Below are 17028 nucleotides of genomic sequence, written 5' to 3'. Positions count from 1 at the left end.
CAGCAGTTCAGTACCTGTGGGCCATTTAAGCTTAATAAAATCATCCCTTGGTATCCACAGAGGGAATGGTTCCGGGATCCCCTCACAAAATCTGAGGACACCCAAACCCCTTATATAAAATGGCATAGCATTTGCATATAAGCTTGTCTATCCTCCCATATACTTTAAATCATCTCTAGATTGCTTATAATGCCTAGTACAATGTAAATAATTGTAAATATAATGTAAACACTATGCAAATAGTTACTGCATGAAGCAAATTCAAGTTTTGCTTTTTGGAACATTCTGGAATTAAAAATGTTGCTCCACAGTTGATTGAATCCCCATACGGAACCTGTGGGCCAACTGTAATGTGTCAACTTTGAGAGTGTAGTGACAGACAAGGCCACAGTAGTCTTTCTTCCCAGTGAGTTAGAGTTTAATAAAGGCAGTTGGCCATCGCCAAACAATTATTTAATTCCAACTGGCACAGATTTTGTGAAGGCAAAGCCCCAAGAACCTGATAGCAAGAGAATCCCACCTAATCTTGGAGCCCAAAGGAGCTGGGCCTGAGGGTGTGATATTTTAGCTGGGTATTTAAGGAGGAGTAGCTGTTCCCATCCTTAGTTTTCTTTTCTGATATTTTTCATAACCTAAAGCAAACCAGTAATCAGGACTCTTCAAACTCATGCCTTCCTTAAAGCTCTTATTTTTATAGGCAAATACCTTTTCTTTTTTTTTTTTTAATCTTTTTAGGGCCACACCCTCGGCATGTGATAGTTCCCAGGCTAGGGGTCGAATTGGAACTGTAGCTGCTGGCCACAGCCACAGCCACAGCCATAGCAACACCAGATTTTAGCCACATCTGTGACCTACACCTCAGCTCATGGCAATGCCAGATCCTTTAACCCACTGAGCAAGACCAGGGATCGAATCCACATCTTCAGGGATACTAGTTGGATTCTTAACATGCCGAGCCACAATGGGAATTCCAAATACCTTCTTTTCTGTCAGGTTAAGAACATGCCTGTGGTAGAAAGAAATGGTCTTTGGAGTTGAGATCTATGTTGTGTTTGCTGATCTTGTGCATAAGCAGGTTGGCTTAGGGAGGGAGTGCCTTCCTCTGAAGGAGACCTCTCATTCATCTCTGTCTGCACTTTGCCCAGCTCTGTTCCCTCCCTGGCAGTTTCCCTAACTCCAGACCAGCCCCGACCAGAGTTCCTTACGGCTGATATTCATATGTTCCCTGGGTGGGTCCATCTTCCCAAGCTTCAGTCGTGTTTCTGATGCTTTGAAAAATATTGATTCCACCCCATTGACTGCCTTTCCTCCTTCTCTGTTTCCTTGATCTTTCCTTGGATCAGGCAGAAAGCTGCTGTATGATGTGCATGTGGGTGTCAGCCCGACCCTCTCCCCTGGCACTTGTGAGGTGACAGAAGCAGCCCTGGCACCTCTTCTCTCAGCCTTATTAAAACTGCTCACCAGGACCTGATGTGGTGGCAGAGGAGGGACTATCAGGGGTGGGAAGCCAACCGGCACCTTTCATCCAGGCCAGCTTCTCCTGCCTGGGTAGCCATGCTGACCCAGCAATGAATGGGTGTACCTGGGTTCCTTTGTTCTTTTTTTGATCTTTCCCTTTTTTAAAAAATTGATGCGTAGTTGATGTGCAATATTATATAAGTTACAGGTATATGATATGTGATTCACAATTTTTAAAACTTATGTTCCACTTACAGTTCTTACAAAATGTTGGCTCTATTCCCCATGTTGTACAATCTATTCTTTGTATTTTATAACTTTGTATTTTATACCCAATGGTTTGCACCTGGTACTCCCCTCTCCCACACTGCCCTTCCCCCTCCCCTCTCCCCACTGGTAACCTCTAACTTGTTCTCTGTGTCTGTGAGTCTGCCTCTTTTTTGTTGTACTCAGTCACTAGTTTGTTGGTCCTTAAGCATGGCAGTGTGGGGACCTCAGCACCGGAGGGCCAGTGGTTGGTAAAGTGGCCTCTGATGTCAGGCAGGTCACTTCATCTCTCCAAGCCTTAGTGTCCCTTTTGTGCAGTGGGAGTCACAATAATTTATGTTGAGATTAAGTAAGGTAATGTGTGGAAGGTCTTATTACCATGCTGTGTGTACCTTAGGGCCCACAAATGACTGTGTGTTTTTAAAATCCATTCCAGACTCAACTATGGACAAGCCATACATGGATATGTGTGTGTATGTGTGTGTGTATAGCTGTCACATGTATGAAACTGGGATCATAAGTAGTGTGTATTCCTCACTACCGTATATGACCATGCAAGGCAGAGAAAAGTGTGAGGCAAATGTCACCGCAGATTTAAACATTTCAAGCTCGTAAATTTGTACTGAGACGCTCTTATGTAGCTCTGATTCCTTTGTGGTGCTGGAGCAGGGCGCTCGTTTCCCCTTGGTTTCTCCCATCTCCTTTTCACCCCCGCTTTAGAAATATTAGGTAAGTTTTGGCTCAGCTTGCATTTGTCGAGCTGGTGAAAGAAACAGCATGAGATCAAGAGAACCTGTTCTATTTTAGCCCTTCTTAATGTTAGTACATCCAAAATAAATGCATTCTTGAAATGAAATGCTATGAACTAAACCTTCGCCAGCCCAAAAAGCCATACGCTCAGGTTTTAAACCAAGAGAAAGAGACATTTAAAATAACGGTTTTGGTCATTTCAAAAATTGCCGTATTTAGTTGGGCAGGTAAACAAGGAGAAATATTCAGCCTCATTAGTAATAAAAGGAATATAAAACAAAATGTTGCCAGGCTGTTTTTACCAATAAATAACATGGGCAGTTTTTTAAATATATGAGAAAGAAAGGAAGGGGAAGGATGTTGGGTTGAGCACCTTGTGCTGCTGGTGGAAATATAAATAGGTGTGACTTGCCCCCTCAAAAGCAATGTAACGCTATTCATCAAGTGCTAGTGCCTTTGACACAGTAATTACACTTTGGGAGCTTAGCCTAAGGAAATAATCAGAAATGGACCTAAATATTTGTATAACATTAGGAACTTGGGAACAGCCTAAATGTCCAACAATAGGGGATTGGTGAAATGAGGTATGAAAGTATATGCAGTGGACTTTTCTGCCACTAAGAATAGCAGACTATTTGGAAAAATAATGAAAGGGGGAAAGGTTTGTAAAATATCATCAAGTGAAGCATGAACCTAGTATCTTGAAATATAATCTGTTTATACATACACTCTGGGTGTGTGTCTGACCGTTAAAAAATACATCAAAATACAACATTATATCTGGGTGATGGGAATGTTGGTGGATTTTTTTTTTCCTTCTTTAGATTTTTCTGTATTTTCCAAAGTATGCTTAAGATCAGAAGGAAATGCATAATTTAAAAATGCATACTTTAGGGTACTTTGTACTGATACAACCCTAGGAAAACATAAGGGAAATAAAGCCTAATGGGAATTACGGTGCCTCAATGACTTTTGATGAGGTGAGGGGGCTTGGTGGTGGTGGTGGTTTTTAATGTTTTTCTTTAATGGGCTTCTGTGTAGAAGCTATCTTCTATTAGGAGAGTGAATGTAAAATAAACGTAGAAAAGTTCTTTGGAAATCCATGCCGCATTTGAAAGAGGTAATACTTTGCACGTATTCCCGAGTGAGGGGGGTCCAGCTTGAGGATGACCAGAACTCTTAATGATGGTAGTAAATGACAGGCATCTTCTTTACTTCTGCAGATATTCCTGAAATTCCAGAGAGCATCTCATTCTGTAAAGCACTACAGATCGCTGACTTCAGCGGAAACCCACTGACGAGGTAACCTTTCTGCTTGTCTTTTTTGAGCACCGGGCTGTCAGGAGCCCCTCCTTACGGCTCTTGGCTCAGTCATGATCCCACTGACCAACCAGTGGGTTCCAGGCAGCAGTGTTGCCAGGATGACCGAATTGGTGCCCACACAGCAGTGGAGAGACACCCCTCACCCTTGGAAGTCTGTTCCCGAGGTCTCCCTGGGCCAGGTGGGCGGGCCCATTTCTAAGGTTTCTCAAGACTCTATAAGCAACCTCAGAAGATAGAAAAGTATTCTGCGTTTCCATTCCTTTTTTTTTTTTTTAAACATATAGAAAAATGAGGTTAAGTTAAAATTTGAGATTCATCTGATCCCTTTCAAAATTGCTAGGGTTTTCATGGATCTGGAGCACTGGGGGAATGCCCCATTTTTAAAAAAAAATTTGTTACAGTTGATTTACAGTGTTGTGTCAATTTTTGCTATATAGCAAAGTGACCCATATATATATATATATATTTTTTTTTTTTTTTTTTCTCTCCCTCACATTATCTCCCATCATGTTCTATCCTAAGAAACTGGATACAGTTCCCTGTGCTATACACTAGGACCTCATCGCTTATCCATTCTAAATGTCATGGCTTGCATCCACTAACCCCAGACTCCCCATCCATCTCACTCCCTCCCCCTTCCCCTTGGCAACTGCAAGTCTGCTCTCCACGTCTGTGAATCTGTTTCCGTTCTGTAATCTGTGCCATATTTTGTTATTTATTTTTTTTTTATTATAGTTGATTTCCAATGTTCTGTGCCATATTTTAGATTCCACATGTAAGTGATATTGCATGGTATTTGTCTTTCTCATTCTAACTGACTTCACTTAGTATGAGAATCTCTAGGGAATCCCCCATTTAGGTTTTTTTTTTTTTTCCCCCATATCTGCTTATTTTTAAGAAGTAAATATGTTTTTAAAATAATCCTGGGGAGTTCCCGTCGTGGCGCAGTGGTTAACGAATCCGACTAGGTTGCGGGTTCGGTCCCTGCCCTTGCTCAGTGGGTTAAGGATCCGGCGTTGCCTTGAGCTGTGGTGTAGGTTGCAGACGCGGCTCGGATCCCACGTCGCTGTGGCTCTGGCGTAGGCCGGTGGCTACAGCTCCGATTCAACCCCTAGCCTGGGAACCTCCATATGCCGCGGGAGCGGCCCAAGAAATAGCAACAACAACAACAAAAAAGACAAAAAAAAAAAAGAAAAAAAAATAATCCTGGTTTTCTCTTTTGGATTTTAGTTATTATGTTACTAAAAATACTTATTTTAATGGAAAATAGTCCTCTAACCTAATAGCTTTCTAACTCACTACTCTCTTCAAGTCTTGCCCCCTTTTTTAACCACTGTCTGTATGATTGTCCCTCTTCCTCAAATCTTTCTGTAGATCCCTGCCCCATAGGATCAAGTGGAGGAGTTCCATTGGTGGTGCAGCGGGTCAAGGATCTGGCGTTGTCACTGCTGTGGCTCGGGTCACAGCTGTGGCTTGGATTCCATCCCTGGTCCAGGAACTTTTGCATGTCCTGGGCATGGTCAAAAAAAAAAAAAAAAAAAAAAAAATGCACCTGGAGCTCTTGATGTGCTGTGTAGCCTCTTCTGCCCTCCTTCTGACCTTGGCCTGCCTTTTCCACCTTCATTGTGCTCAATCGCCTTGTCTGACATCGTGCTCTGCTGTAATGAGGGGCTCAGGGCTCACCGATTTCACTCCCCGTCTGTTTTGACTGTGCCAACCCTTTTGCCCAGCTTAAGATGCAGCATCACGTTTCTTCAGGGGTCCTTTCCTGATTACTCCCCACAGCGCCCCCTCCTTTGGCTCTGTCATGCTCTCTGCCTCCTCTTTTCCTAATGCTTGAACTCTACACATAAGCCACCCGTTTGACCAAGGCTCCTCAGTGGGCCTGTTTTTCTCTGTCATTCTTTGCTGTATCCCCAGCCTTACTGTAATCTCTGGAAGGGAGTGAGCCCTCAGTAAGTGTCTGTTGAACTGAGCTAAGCTCTTTGTGCTTATAGGGTTAGGCAGCTTGTAGGGTCAGGCAGCTTGTAGGGTTAGGCAGCTGGGAAATACTCATAATTCTGTCCTTGAGTTTTTGATTAAATGTGCTATTGCTTAATCCCCTTTCCTACGTCTTTAGTTTTTTCCCCTACTGTCTGCTGACATATGACCTTACCATTTATCTCAAAACTCTCTGGACCAGAACATGTTGCATCGTATGAGGCCCTACTCAGTTTTTATCCTGGTCTTCTCTCTGGTAGGTTCCTAAAAGGAAAGTCATTTTAATTCAGTAGGTGTGCTCTTTTAAGAATTAAGATCTATCTGTGAGTTGAAGGGACCTCAAAAATTATTTAATGTGGCCTACTTATTTTATGGCTGCAGAGACTGAGGCTCCCAGAGGTTAAAGGACCTCTTGAGATCTTGCAGCCCCTGAGTGGCAGCTCAGACCAGCGTTCCATTCTCCTGACCTTAAGTCTGAGCTTCCTTGTCACATCGTATCACTCGTTTGGCTCTTAGTGTTAACAGCCAGTATAAAAGCAAATCAGGCATTTAAAAATACATTTGCCTTATAATGAAGACCATTTTAGCTAGTTTTAAAATTATAATATAGTTTCCAGTTAAAAACTCAGATAAATTTCATCTAATGATAAATTTTTTAAAAATCTTACCTTTTTACGCTATGAAAGCATTCTCAAGTCTATAAAAGCCAATCCTGAGAATGTATTTCATCCATTATGAAAGTCCTAGTTACTATTCTCAGGCTTGTGGGGCCTGAATTTGGTATTGAAGTTTGGTATTATCTATATTAAATGTCAAACAGTAATGTAGGATGTGTTTTTTAAAAAAGGAACCTAGCTAAGAGTTCCCATTGTGGCTCAGCAGGTTAAGAACGCAACAAAATATCTATGAGGATGCGGGTTTGATCCGTGGCCTCACTCAGTGGGTTAAGGATCTGGTGGTGCCGTGAGCTGCAGTATAGGTCACAGATGTGGCTCAGATCCAGCATTGCTGTGGCTGTGGTGCAGCTCCGATTCTACGCCTCGCCTGGGAACTTCCATATGCTGCAGGTGCTGCCATAAAAAGGAAAAAACCTTTTTTTAAAAAGGAACCTAGAGAGAGGAAAGACATGAATGATTCTAACCTAGAGATTTATCAATAAGGCAAGACGTCCTTACCTCCACCTCCCTGCAAAAAAAATTAGTTATGTGTCCTTTTCCCCATAATAGTAGATTTATGTATAAAAATGAATCTTCAGCATTCTAGATGCAATGAGATCTTTTTGTCTTCAGTTAGCGGGTTTTTTTTTTTTTCCTTCCCTCCACCAATACTGGTAACGATAGAGATATTGAAAGTAAACTTTCTTTGTAAGTATTTAAATACAAATTTTACTTTGAACCCTCACTATTCAGTAGAGTCTAGGTCTTTTGGTGTAGAATATTGTGGAACATATAATCTCAAGTGATTGGCATCTTAAATTAAAAGAAAAATATTAAGAAAGTGGGCTGTCCGTTGATCAGTTGTAAGTAATCCAGAGTTTTGCTCTTGGTGTTATAAGCCACAGGAAAAAAATATTATTAAGCAGCTCTTTTGTGGTTTGTTATCATCTTGTGGTCTAAAATTTCAATTTTCTGCTCATCAATAAAGTATTTTTGCTCTTAGGCACTGTCAGCAGCAGGAACTATGTAACATTTTCTTTCGTAGGGTATGCAGTAGGCTCACAACGTTTTCTTCTCCCTCATTCTTACAGCCTATCTTTCCTCCCTAATTATCTCTGGGTCACGCTATCAACTAGTATTTATCATGCCGCTGTACTGCTAGGTAGACCAAGTTCTTATTTTTTCTCTTATAAATAGGGAAAGACAAACATGCTGTATATAATGTAATTTTAGGAGGTTATTTCAACCCACATATTGATGAAATCATTATATGTGTGTTTCGTATATACCATACATGCACGTCTCTTTTTCAATTATAACAACTTTTTTGTTTGTTTGTTTTAGATTGCCAGAAAGCTTTCCTGAACTGCAGAATTTGACATGTCTTTCTGTGAATGACATCTCACTGCAGTCTCTGCCTGAAAATATTGGCAAGTAAGTTTTTCACGTGAAGTTTGTGTATATCAGAGTGAAAGAGCATTTATATCAACTCCACCCGCCTTTCCCTTTACAGCTCTTATTTTTCTAGTCAGGAAGCTACTTACCCAAGCTTCAGTATCACCTCCAAGAAGAAGAAGCTAGCCTCTGGGTTGTTGCATCCAGTCGTTTCTAAATGTTAATGGTTAAAAGGGACACTGCCACTTGTTACTCGTGAAAAACCTAATTTCTTTGGAAGTTTTCTTTGCACTGATGGATTCCAAAGTAGTTATCGGAAGTGAAGCAGCACGTGCATTGGAGGCGGTGATTGAATATTGTTAGGAACTGCTGCTCCCAGTAATTTCACTGAAAACATGGGGCACGTGTCCCTAAACAGCAGCTCTGTCTGACAATTTGTGCGCCGTAGACCTGGGGACAGGGAGTGAGGATGGTGTGTGTGGAGAGCAGGTGGGCATGGGGAGGGGGCTGGGATGGGACGGGCACATTTCCACGTTGCTGGCTTAGAGGACAGCCACGGCAAGAAATAAAGTCCTTTGAAGAAAGCTTATGCCGGTGGATCAGCGTGCACGTACCCATTCCCACGGGTGACTCCACTGATGAACCATCTTAGCAGTGCTCCGCTGTGGGTCCCTGGGGGGATGAGGCATCAGCCGTTGGGGGTGGGCAGCAGCCAGCATCCCACAGGCATTTGTGTTTTCAGTGCCCCGAGAAGCATGTTCCTGTCCCTGCAGGGTGTGGCGAGGCGCCGGGTACCCACCTGTGTGATCACTTTGATAAAGCAGGTCTCTCCAGTTGTAGACTCTTTATAACACTTGTAACAAGATGATCAATGATCATGAAAAATTGCTCGAACCACATCAGCCACCTCACACATGTTTTTTCACCAAGAGAAAAGTGTCCCAGATTTGATGACCCTTTTTTGTGATGGCCATCAGCGCATTTAGTCCCTCAAAGGAAAGGTGATATTTAACAAGGAATAGGGAAACAAATGCCCCTTAGGTAGATGTTTTAAAATGTCTTTGTTGGAGTTCCCGTCGTGGCGCAGTGGTTAACGAATCCGACTAGGAATCATGAGGTTGCGGGTTCGGTCCCTGCCCTTGCTCAGTGGGTTAACGATCCAGTGTTGCCGTGAGCTGTGGTGTAGGTCGCAGATGTGGCTCGGATCCCTCATTGCTGTGGCTGTGGTGTAGGCCAGTGGCTACAGCTCTGATTGGACCCCTAGCCTGGGAACCTCCATATGCCTCGGGAGCGGCCCAAAGAAATGGCAAAAAGACAAAAAAAAAAAAAAAAAAAAAAGTCTTTGTTAAAGATACAAAAATGTGGCGTTCCCGTCGTGGTGCAGTGGTTAATGAATCCGACTAGGAACCATGAAGTTGCGGGTTCGGTTCCTGCCCTTGCTTAGTGGGTTAACGATCCTGTGGTGTAGGTTGCAGACGCGGCTCGGATCCTACGTTGCTGTGGCTCTGGCCTATAGGCTGGTGGCTACAGCTCCGATTCGACCCCTAGCCTGGGAACTTCCATATGCCGAGGGAGCGGCCCAAGAAATAGCAAAAAGACAAAAAAAAAAAAAAAGATATAAAAATGTGGAGGTCTCACTGTAGCTCACTGGGTTAAGAGCCTGACATAATCTCCATGAGGATTCAGGTTCCATCCCAAGCCTTGCTCAGTGGGTAAAGGGTCCAGTGTTGCCATGAGCTGTGGTGTAGGTTGCAGATGCAGCTTAGATCTGGTGTGGCTGTGGTTGTGGCATCGGCTGGAAGCTGCAGCTCTGCCTCGACCCCTAGTACAGGAACTTCCATATGCCAAGGGTGCGGCTGTAAAAAGAGGAAAAAAAGTACACCACCTTCTAATTCTTCTCCACAAACAGTTGTTTGATGTCGGGGATGATAGGAATTTATCAGCTGAATTTCAACAAAGACCTTTCCATAATGAGAACAAATTTTTAAAACTTAGTAGTGGGAAGTACGGTGGATGACGCAGTTCTTAGATCAGTGTAGGTTTGTTAGGAATCGTTTTCACCTGTTACAGCCATAAAACAAGGATCACAATGAATCATTTAGAATCAGTTTTCTTCTCAAATGTAAAACAAAAGATGGAATACAGAATATATTACTTTCAGTCTCAATGCTTTCACTAATGAGACCCCAAACGATTTTTGTGTCTTTAATAATAAATATTTTATTGTATTTTTTACCTTCTACCTAAGATCTCTTTGTGCATATATATCTTGTAATGTATACAATATACTAGTACATAGCACATCTATATATATTTTAAATAAGCGTAAAAATTATGAAGGCTTACTCTTAAGGGTCCAGAGGGCCATTGCTCTAGAATAGTTTGAAAGTCCCTTAAGTCAAAGACCAGTGGTTCTCAAACTCTGCCTTGTTGGGTCCCCAGGGGTTCCGGGGAAGTCTGTCTCAGGCATTGTGGAGCCTGAGGACCCGTGGGTGGTCTCTCTTGGTCCCTGTTTGCACCAGCTCAGCTCTGCCATCAGCTTTAACATTTTTGTGTATCGGTGTTGCATATAATATTTGCTTTTAAAAAGTCTCCTGCCTATATGTTTCACTTGCAGTTTGGAGACCCCTGTTATAGACGCTTGGCAGTGCTTGTTAATGTAGCAGCATATGTGCGTCGTGGAGTTTTTACTGTGATGTAGATCCTGCTGAGCTCTGCTCAGACCAAGCAGAGGGCTTCCAAGCCTTTCAGGAAAGCGAACTTTATTTCATTTTATTTAAAATTTTTTTTTTTTTTTTTTTTTTTTTTTTTTTTGCCTTTTCTAGGGCCACATCCATGGCATATGGATGTTCCCAGGCTAGGGGTCTAATTGGAGCTAGAGCCACCAGCCTATAGGCCAGAGCCACAGCAACGCAGGATCCGAGCCACGTCTGCGACCTACATCACAGCTCATGGCAACACCGGATTCTTAACCCACAGAGCAAGGCCAGGGATCGAACCTGCAACGTCATGGTTCCTAGATGGATTCATAAACCACTGAGCCATGACGGGAACTCCAAAAGCAAACTTTAAAAATGTTCGCCTGCCTCCTTTCTTTCCAAACTGGCTGAGGTCCCCCCCCCACACACACTTAATGATTGAAAGTCGACCACTTCCCTGGAACCTTCTCCACTGATTGGAAGAGGTGAAATAGATCCTAAACTCGCAGATCCCCCGACCCACCATCAGCCCACACCATTAGCGCTTTAGTCCTTTGCACACAGAAAGCTAATGGTACAGTTTGTGTGTTCGTGTGTGCGCCCGGGCCACCTTGTCTCCTGGAGCCGTGGGACTCTGTGTCTGTACTGACCCTGCCGTTTCTCTGACACTCTGAACACATTCCTGGGACAAGGCGCACAGTGCTACCTCCTTCACACTGCTAGTTTCTGGGCTGATATCATAGATAATCCAGTTAGGTCCTAGAAGCTTTGAGCTGGGACCGCGTTAGCCTGTTCCTCCACAGTCACTTTATGGGCTGAATGCTGTACAGTCATTTTCTGTAAAGAAAGTTGACGGAACGTTGCTCTGCCTTCATCATGAGCCAGCCGCTCTGTCTTTGTGTATCTGACTCCCTGAGGTTCTATATCCTTTGCCATTATCAAGAAACTAGTACCTTTAGAAACAAAGAAAAAAAGGTAAATAAGCCTAAGTATAGCTAAACATCTTTACTCTGTGTAATTAAACTTTTTCCTTGAAAAATAGCATTCTTTTTTTTTTTTTTTTTTTTTTTTTTTTTTTTTTTTTTTTTTTCTGGTCTCTTTAGGGCCGTACCTATGGCATAGGGAGGTTCCCAGTCTAGGGGTCGAATCAGAGCTGTAGCGGCCAGCCTGCACCACAGCCACAGCAACGCCAGATCTGAGCCGCTTCTGTGATCTACACCACAGCTCACAGCAATGCTGGATCCTTAACCCACTGAGTGAGGCCAAGGATCGAACCCACATCCTCATAAGTAGTTGGATTCGTTAACCACCGAGCAACAACGAGAACTCTGAAAAGTAGCATTCTTTTAGAAGAATAAATAGGTGGAATGGACTGGCACGGTGCCCACACCCCAGTGGTCGTCACTAAATGATTATTATCAGTGAGGATCTGAGTATGACTGTTTACACATAGAAATAGAGCAGGTAGATAAGCCCCGGGTTCTGTCACAGACTGAAGTAGAGCGTGTGGGTGTGACTTTGCGTCTGCCGCCCTGGGAGCGGTGACCTATTAGTACCGGCTGCCTAAGAAGAATCAACCTTTTTGAAAACTGTTACCGTATTTACTGCTCTTTTTTTTTTTTTCCTTTGAGGCCTGGGAATTTCTGTAAAATATTTATTGTTTCAAAAACAAAATTAAAGATTTTAAGAAAAATTTCTAAAGCAAAGGAAATATGTAACCAGAGGTTTCTTAAATATTCACCTAATATTAAAAAAGCAGAAATACTCAGAATGTGTAAGCACCTCCCCCATCCCAGTCAGGTATCCTTGCCACCAGTGTTTACAGATTTTCTATTTTAATGGTTTAATAGTGTACTGCCATGTGTTTGCTTGGGGCACCTGAGTTTATTTTGTTCTTTGGTAATGGTTTTGGCCACCAAAATTGGAAAAAAAAAATCCAAGTGGTTTAGAAAGGAATTTTTAAAATATAGTGGAGAACAGATGTAAATTTTTTAAAGTAACCTCTCATCCAGCCCCTGAAATAGAGTCCTAAAAATACAGTTGGCCTACATTTCTGACTTACAGAAGAGAGTAACTCTTGTCCCCGCTCTCAGGGACTGAAGAAAACATGAAGATCATTGTGCTGGAAAGAAGGCCTTTTGCAAACTCTTCTACAGGAGCTTGTTAGGTGTTTGTTTCTTTGTTTTTTTTTTTTAAACCCCATTTGGTGGTAAAAATGGTGGGACCAAAGGGAAGATAGAAAACAGTGGTTTTTTTTTTTTTTTGGTTGGAGGATGAGGTCCTCCTAATGGTATCACACAGAAATTGAATTTACTGGAAATTAAAATCAAAGTGTGAAATATCTGTTCCTAGGGGAATGGTTATGAAAACTAAAGTGTCTATAAAACAGGCAGATACTATGCAATTAAAAAAAATACTGGTGGAGTTCCCACTGTGGCACAGTGGGTTAAGGGTCTGGCATTGTCTTTGTGGCAGCTTGGGTCTCTGCTAGGTGCAGGTTCGATTCCTGGCCTGATGCAGTGGGTTAAGGATCCAGTGTTGTTGCCACAGCTGTGGCATAGGTCTCAGCTCCAGCTCAGATTCCATCCCCAGCCTGGGAACTTGGGAACTTTCACATGCCCTGGGTGCAGCACCCCCGCCAAAAAAAAAAAAGAAAAAGTGCTGATGTGTACAGAAAAGAAATGAGACAAAAATCTGTTAAGTGAGAAAATGACAGTGCCATAGGCACTTTATATAGGATGCTACCTTTCATGTAAAAAAGGAGAAGACAAGACTATGTATTCATACCTGCTGGTCTTTGCACAGAAGGCAATTCTGGATGAATACACGAGAAACTAACAAAAAGGATTATTTCCGGAGAGAAGGGTCTGGGTGGTAGGAAATGGACTGAAGACCGGGGGTAGGAGGAAACTAATTACTGACCTTACTGGCCACTTGGTTTTACATGAATGTTAATGTATTGCCTGTTCACAAAGTTGAGGTCACAAACGCAAGGGTGAGGGATGGCAGAAGACGGTGAGAAAAAAATGCAGATTCTGAAGTTCCCATTGTGGCTTAGTGGCAACGAACCCCACTAGTGTCCATGAGGATGTGGGTTCAATCCCTGGCCTTGCTCAGTGGGTTAAGGATCCAGCGTTGCGGGAAGCTGTGGTGTAGGTCATAGACGCGGCTCGGATCTGCCATTGCTGTGGCTATGGTGTGCTGTGCCGTGGCTGTGGCAGCTACAGCTCTGATTTGACCCCTAGCCTGGGAGCTTCCATGTGCCTCGGGTGCATCTCTAAAAAGACAAAAACACCAAAAAAGAAAAAAATGCAGATTCTTTTTGAGTCCTGGCTCTGACCCTTCTTAGTTGTGGGGGACCATGCTCAAGTCCCCTCTCTGTGCCTTAGCTTCTCATCTATAAAGTTAATTCTTGGAAAGCACTTGCTGCAATATGTCTTATAGTAACCTGCTGGTGTCATGAGTAGTCATCAGAGTATTAAAGAACAGTAATTCTTATACTGCATCTTTCCTGTCACATTTGTAAAAGTCTTAGAAATACCTGATGCTTTCTTTCATCTCTATAATATCAGTCATTGACTGAAGCAGCTGATAAATGTAGGTGGAGTTTCCCTTGGCCTTGCAGTGAAGAGCCTGGCCTCTGAAGGAGAGACAGTTGGCTTCCAGTCCCACACTCCCATCACTTCTCAACAGCATGTTCTTGGTGCTGAAAGAGATGCAGAGATGATGGAGTTGCATGGACCAGATTGCCTTTCTGGGGAAGGCACCATCCAGAAGTGTTGACTGAAGATGCTATTTTCTGAAGACCAGGAGAGGAGATCATTCATCCATTCATTTTTGTATTAATGTCTCTGGTCCAGATCTGCAGTCAAGCAGATCCTATTTTATGTCAGCTCTTAGCAGAGCAGCCTGGAGAACCATGTTCTGGAGGGGCTGGTAGGATTCTGTGTTTGGTCTGTGACCATGCAGGGCAAGTTTTTTATTTCTTCTTCTTCTTTTTTTTTATGGCCACACATGCGGCATATGGAAGTTGCCAGGCCAGGGGTCAAATTGGAGCTGCAGCTGCCGGCCTACACCACAGCCCTGGAAGCGCCAGATCTGAGCTGAGTCTGTGACCTACACTACAGTTCATGGCAAATGCCAAATCCTTAACCCACTGAGGGAGGCCAGGGATCCAACCTGAGTCGTCATGGATACTAGTCGGGTTCATTACCTCTGAGCCACAGCGGGAATTCTGAGGGCAAGTCATTGATGAGAACCAAACCCACGGTTTCATTCATTCAAGAACCAGATAAGGGCTGAATGGAGAAGGACCAACCATATTATCCTCTGAGGTTTGGAGCCCCGTGGGAGGTGGGAGTCTCTCGTCTAAACAGCGTCTTTGCCTTTGATGCACTGTTGTCCCCTGTGTCACCAACTACAGAGGATGTTTCCTTCGTTAAAAATCGGCCAGTGCTGGCTGCTCCCCATATGTAGGGCCTGTCCTTGAGGAGGTTTCCGGAAGGGGGATGACTCCTATGGTCCATAGCATCTTGTGGCAATCTTTCCAAAGACCCTGCCTTGGGGCACAAGTATTCGTGAGGTTCCGGGCTGTCCATTAGGCACGAGGCTGCCTCAAGGAAATAAGGGACCCACCTGGCACTGTGAACTGGAAGGGAAAATATATCATGCCCCAATTGCTTCGATAGATATAATTTTATTCATTTTGGAAGAGTCGCGTGCGCAGAGGGGCAGCATGTCCGCCAAGCAAACCCAACTGGTTACGAGGGACGTGCTTTGTTCCTCACAGACTCTTTTTAGAGGACCTTTCATCTGTGGGTCCACAGAGTCTGATTATAAGGTCCCATTTTGTTCCGTTTATAGTTTAAGATAATGGAGAAACACCACCTCAGCAAGGCTCTTACTTTATACACTTGATCTTACATTAATTTTGGAGTTTTGAAAGGATCCAAAAATAGGACTTTTTTTTCTGTTGTTACTGTAGCACCCACACACACACATTTCCCCTATTATCCCAAAATGATAGAAGCTGAGAGGTTTTATAGTCAGAAGCTTCTTACTTAACAGGATATTCTGTTTGGGTGTTAGCACGCTAGGCAATGTTGTTGTTATAAGTTCTGTCTGTTCACAAGCCTGTTGGTGTTTTGGCAGTATTTTTGCTCAAGAATGATGTGCTTTTCGTGACTGTGGCCTGTGCTTTTCCCCTTCAGATAAAATTTAAAGATAATTTAAAAATGTATATTATATTTTTAAAGTAACACGAACCAACACAAATCCCAGGGTCCTTGGTGTGGTTAAGGAGGTAAGCCTTCTGTATTCACCCCAAATTGACAGGTGTTTTTAAAATGTAAATTATAAAGGAGTTCTTGTTGTGGCTCAGTGGTTAACGAATCCGACTAGGAACCATGAGGTTGCGGGTTCGATCTCCTGCCTTGCTCAGTGGGTTAAGGATCCGGCGTTGCCGTGAGCTGTGGTGTAGGTTGCAGACACGGCTTGGATCCCGCGTTGCTGTGGCTCTGGCGTAGGCCGGTGGCTACATCTCCGACTCGACCCCTAGCCTGGGAACCTCCATATGCAGTAGGAACGGCTGAAGAAATGGCAATAAATAAATAAATAAATAAAATGTAAATTATAAAGAGAGTTCCAAAGAATGGCTTTCCCAGATGCCCTGGGGCAGTGTAGGGTGAAGTCAAAGTTTTGGCTTTTACCAGATTTGAACTGAGACTTTGCTGCTTTCTAAGGGACCTTGGTACTTAGGTGCTGGGCTCTTATTAATCAGGAGATGACAAGTGTAAGGAGCTCCAGCCCAGCAACTCTGCCCCAGGTGGCAGGAGGGGCCCCCGCTCTGGTCTCTATCTCAGGCAGATAGCCTCAGCCCAAGGCTGCACACCTCTGCAGCACTCATCAGGAAGGCCTGGGTAGCACTGCTTTGCAAGATACATTTTTTTTTTTTGGCCGCCCCCTGCCGTATGGAGTTCCTGGGCCAGGGATCAGATCTAAGCCACATTGCAACCTACGCCACAGTTGTAGCAACACAGGATCTCCAATCCCCTGTGCTGGGCTGGGGATCAAACCTGTGTCCCAGTGCTCCAAAGATACAGCCGATCCTGTTGCTGTATCTCCTCCACAAGATACTTCTGATGATGCCCAAGAGTAAAGTTTTTGAAGCAAAGAAGGACTTTTTCCCTCCTTTTAAGTGGTGGATGTCTTTAGTGTGTCAAAATAGGTGTGAAAGTGATGAATGTTATATAGGTACAATGACAATTCTATCAGTGATTTTTAAAAGATAAATGTGAAAACAGCCAAATGATGACCACCTCCCCCATAAACTGGCTCAGGTTTCCATGAACATTTAGAACTGAAAACATAGCCCTTCGTTTTTAAGTTTTTACTTTAAAAATTTTCTTCTTTTTCGGCCATACCTGTGGCATATGGAGGTTCCCAGACTAGGGGTTGAATTGGAGCTGCAGCTGCCAGCCTACACACCACAGCCACAGCCA

At 43.4% G+C, this 17028-nt stretch overlaps 1 protein-coding gene across 2 annotated transcripts in view; it reads left to right on the top strand.

Annotated features, from left to right (window-relative positions):
* LRRC1 (leucine rich repeat containing 1) overlaps positions 1–17028 on the top strand; it is a 129527-nt gene that overhangs the window by 78986 nt on the left and 33513 nt on the right. For both annotated transcript variants that reach the window (XM_001927688.6, XM_021098554.1), the window contains exons 3-4: positions 3699–3777; positions 7779–7868. In XM_001927688.6, the coding sequence (XP_001927723.2) occupies positions 3699–3777; positions 7779–7868 (169 nt within the window). The remainder of the gene's footprint in view (positions 1–3698; positions 3778–7778; positions 7869–17028) is intronic.

This window comes from Sus scrofa, chromosome 7 (genome assembly GCF_000003025.6).
Source record: "Sus scrofa isolate TJ Tabasco breed Duroc chromosome 7, Sscrofa11.1, whole genome shotgun sequence".
Lineage (NCBI taxonomy): Eukaryota > Metazoa > Chordata > Mammalia > Artiodactyla > Suidae > Sus > Sus scrofa.
This window is presented reverse-complemented; position numbering and strand designations above follow the sequence as displayed.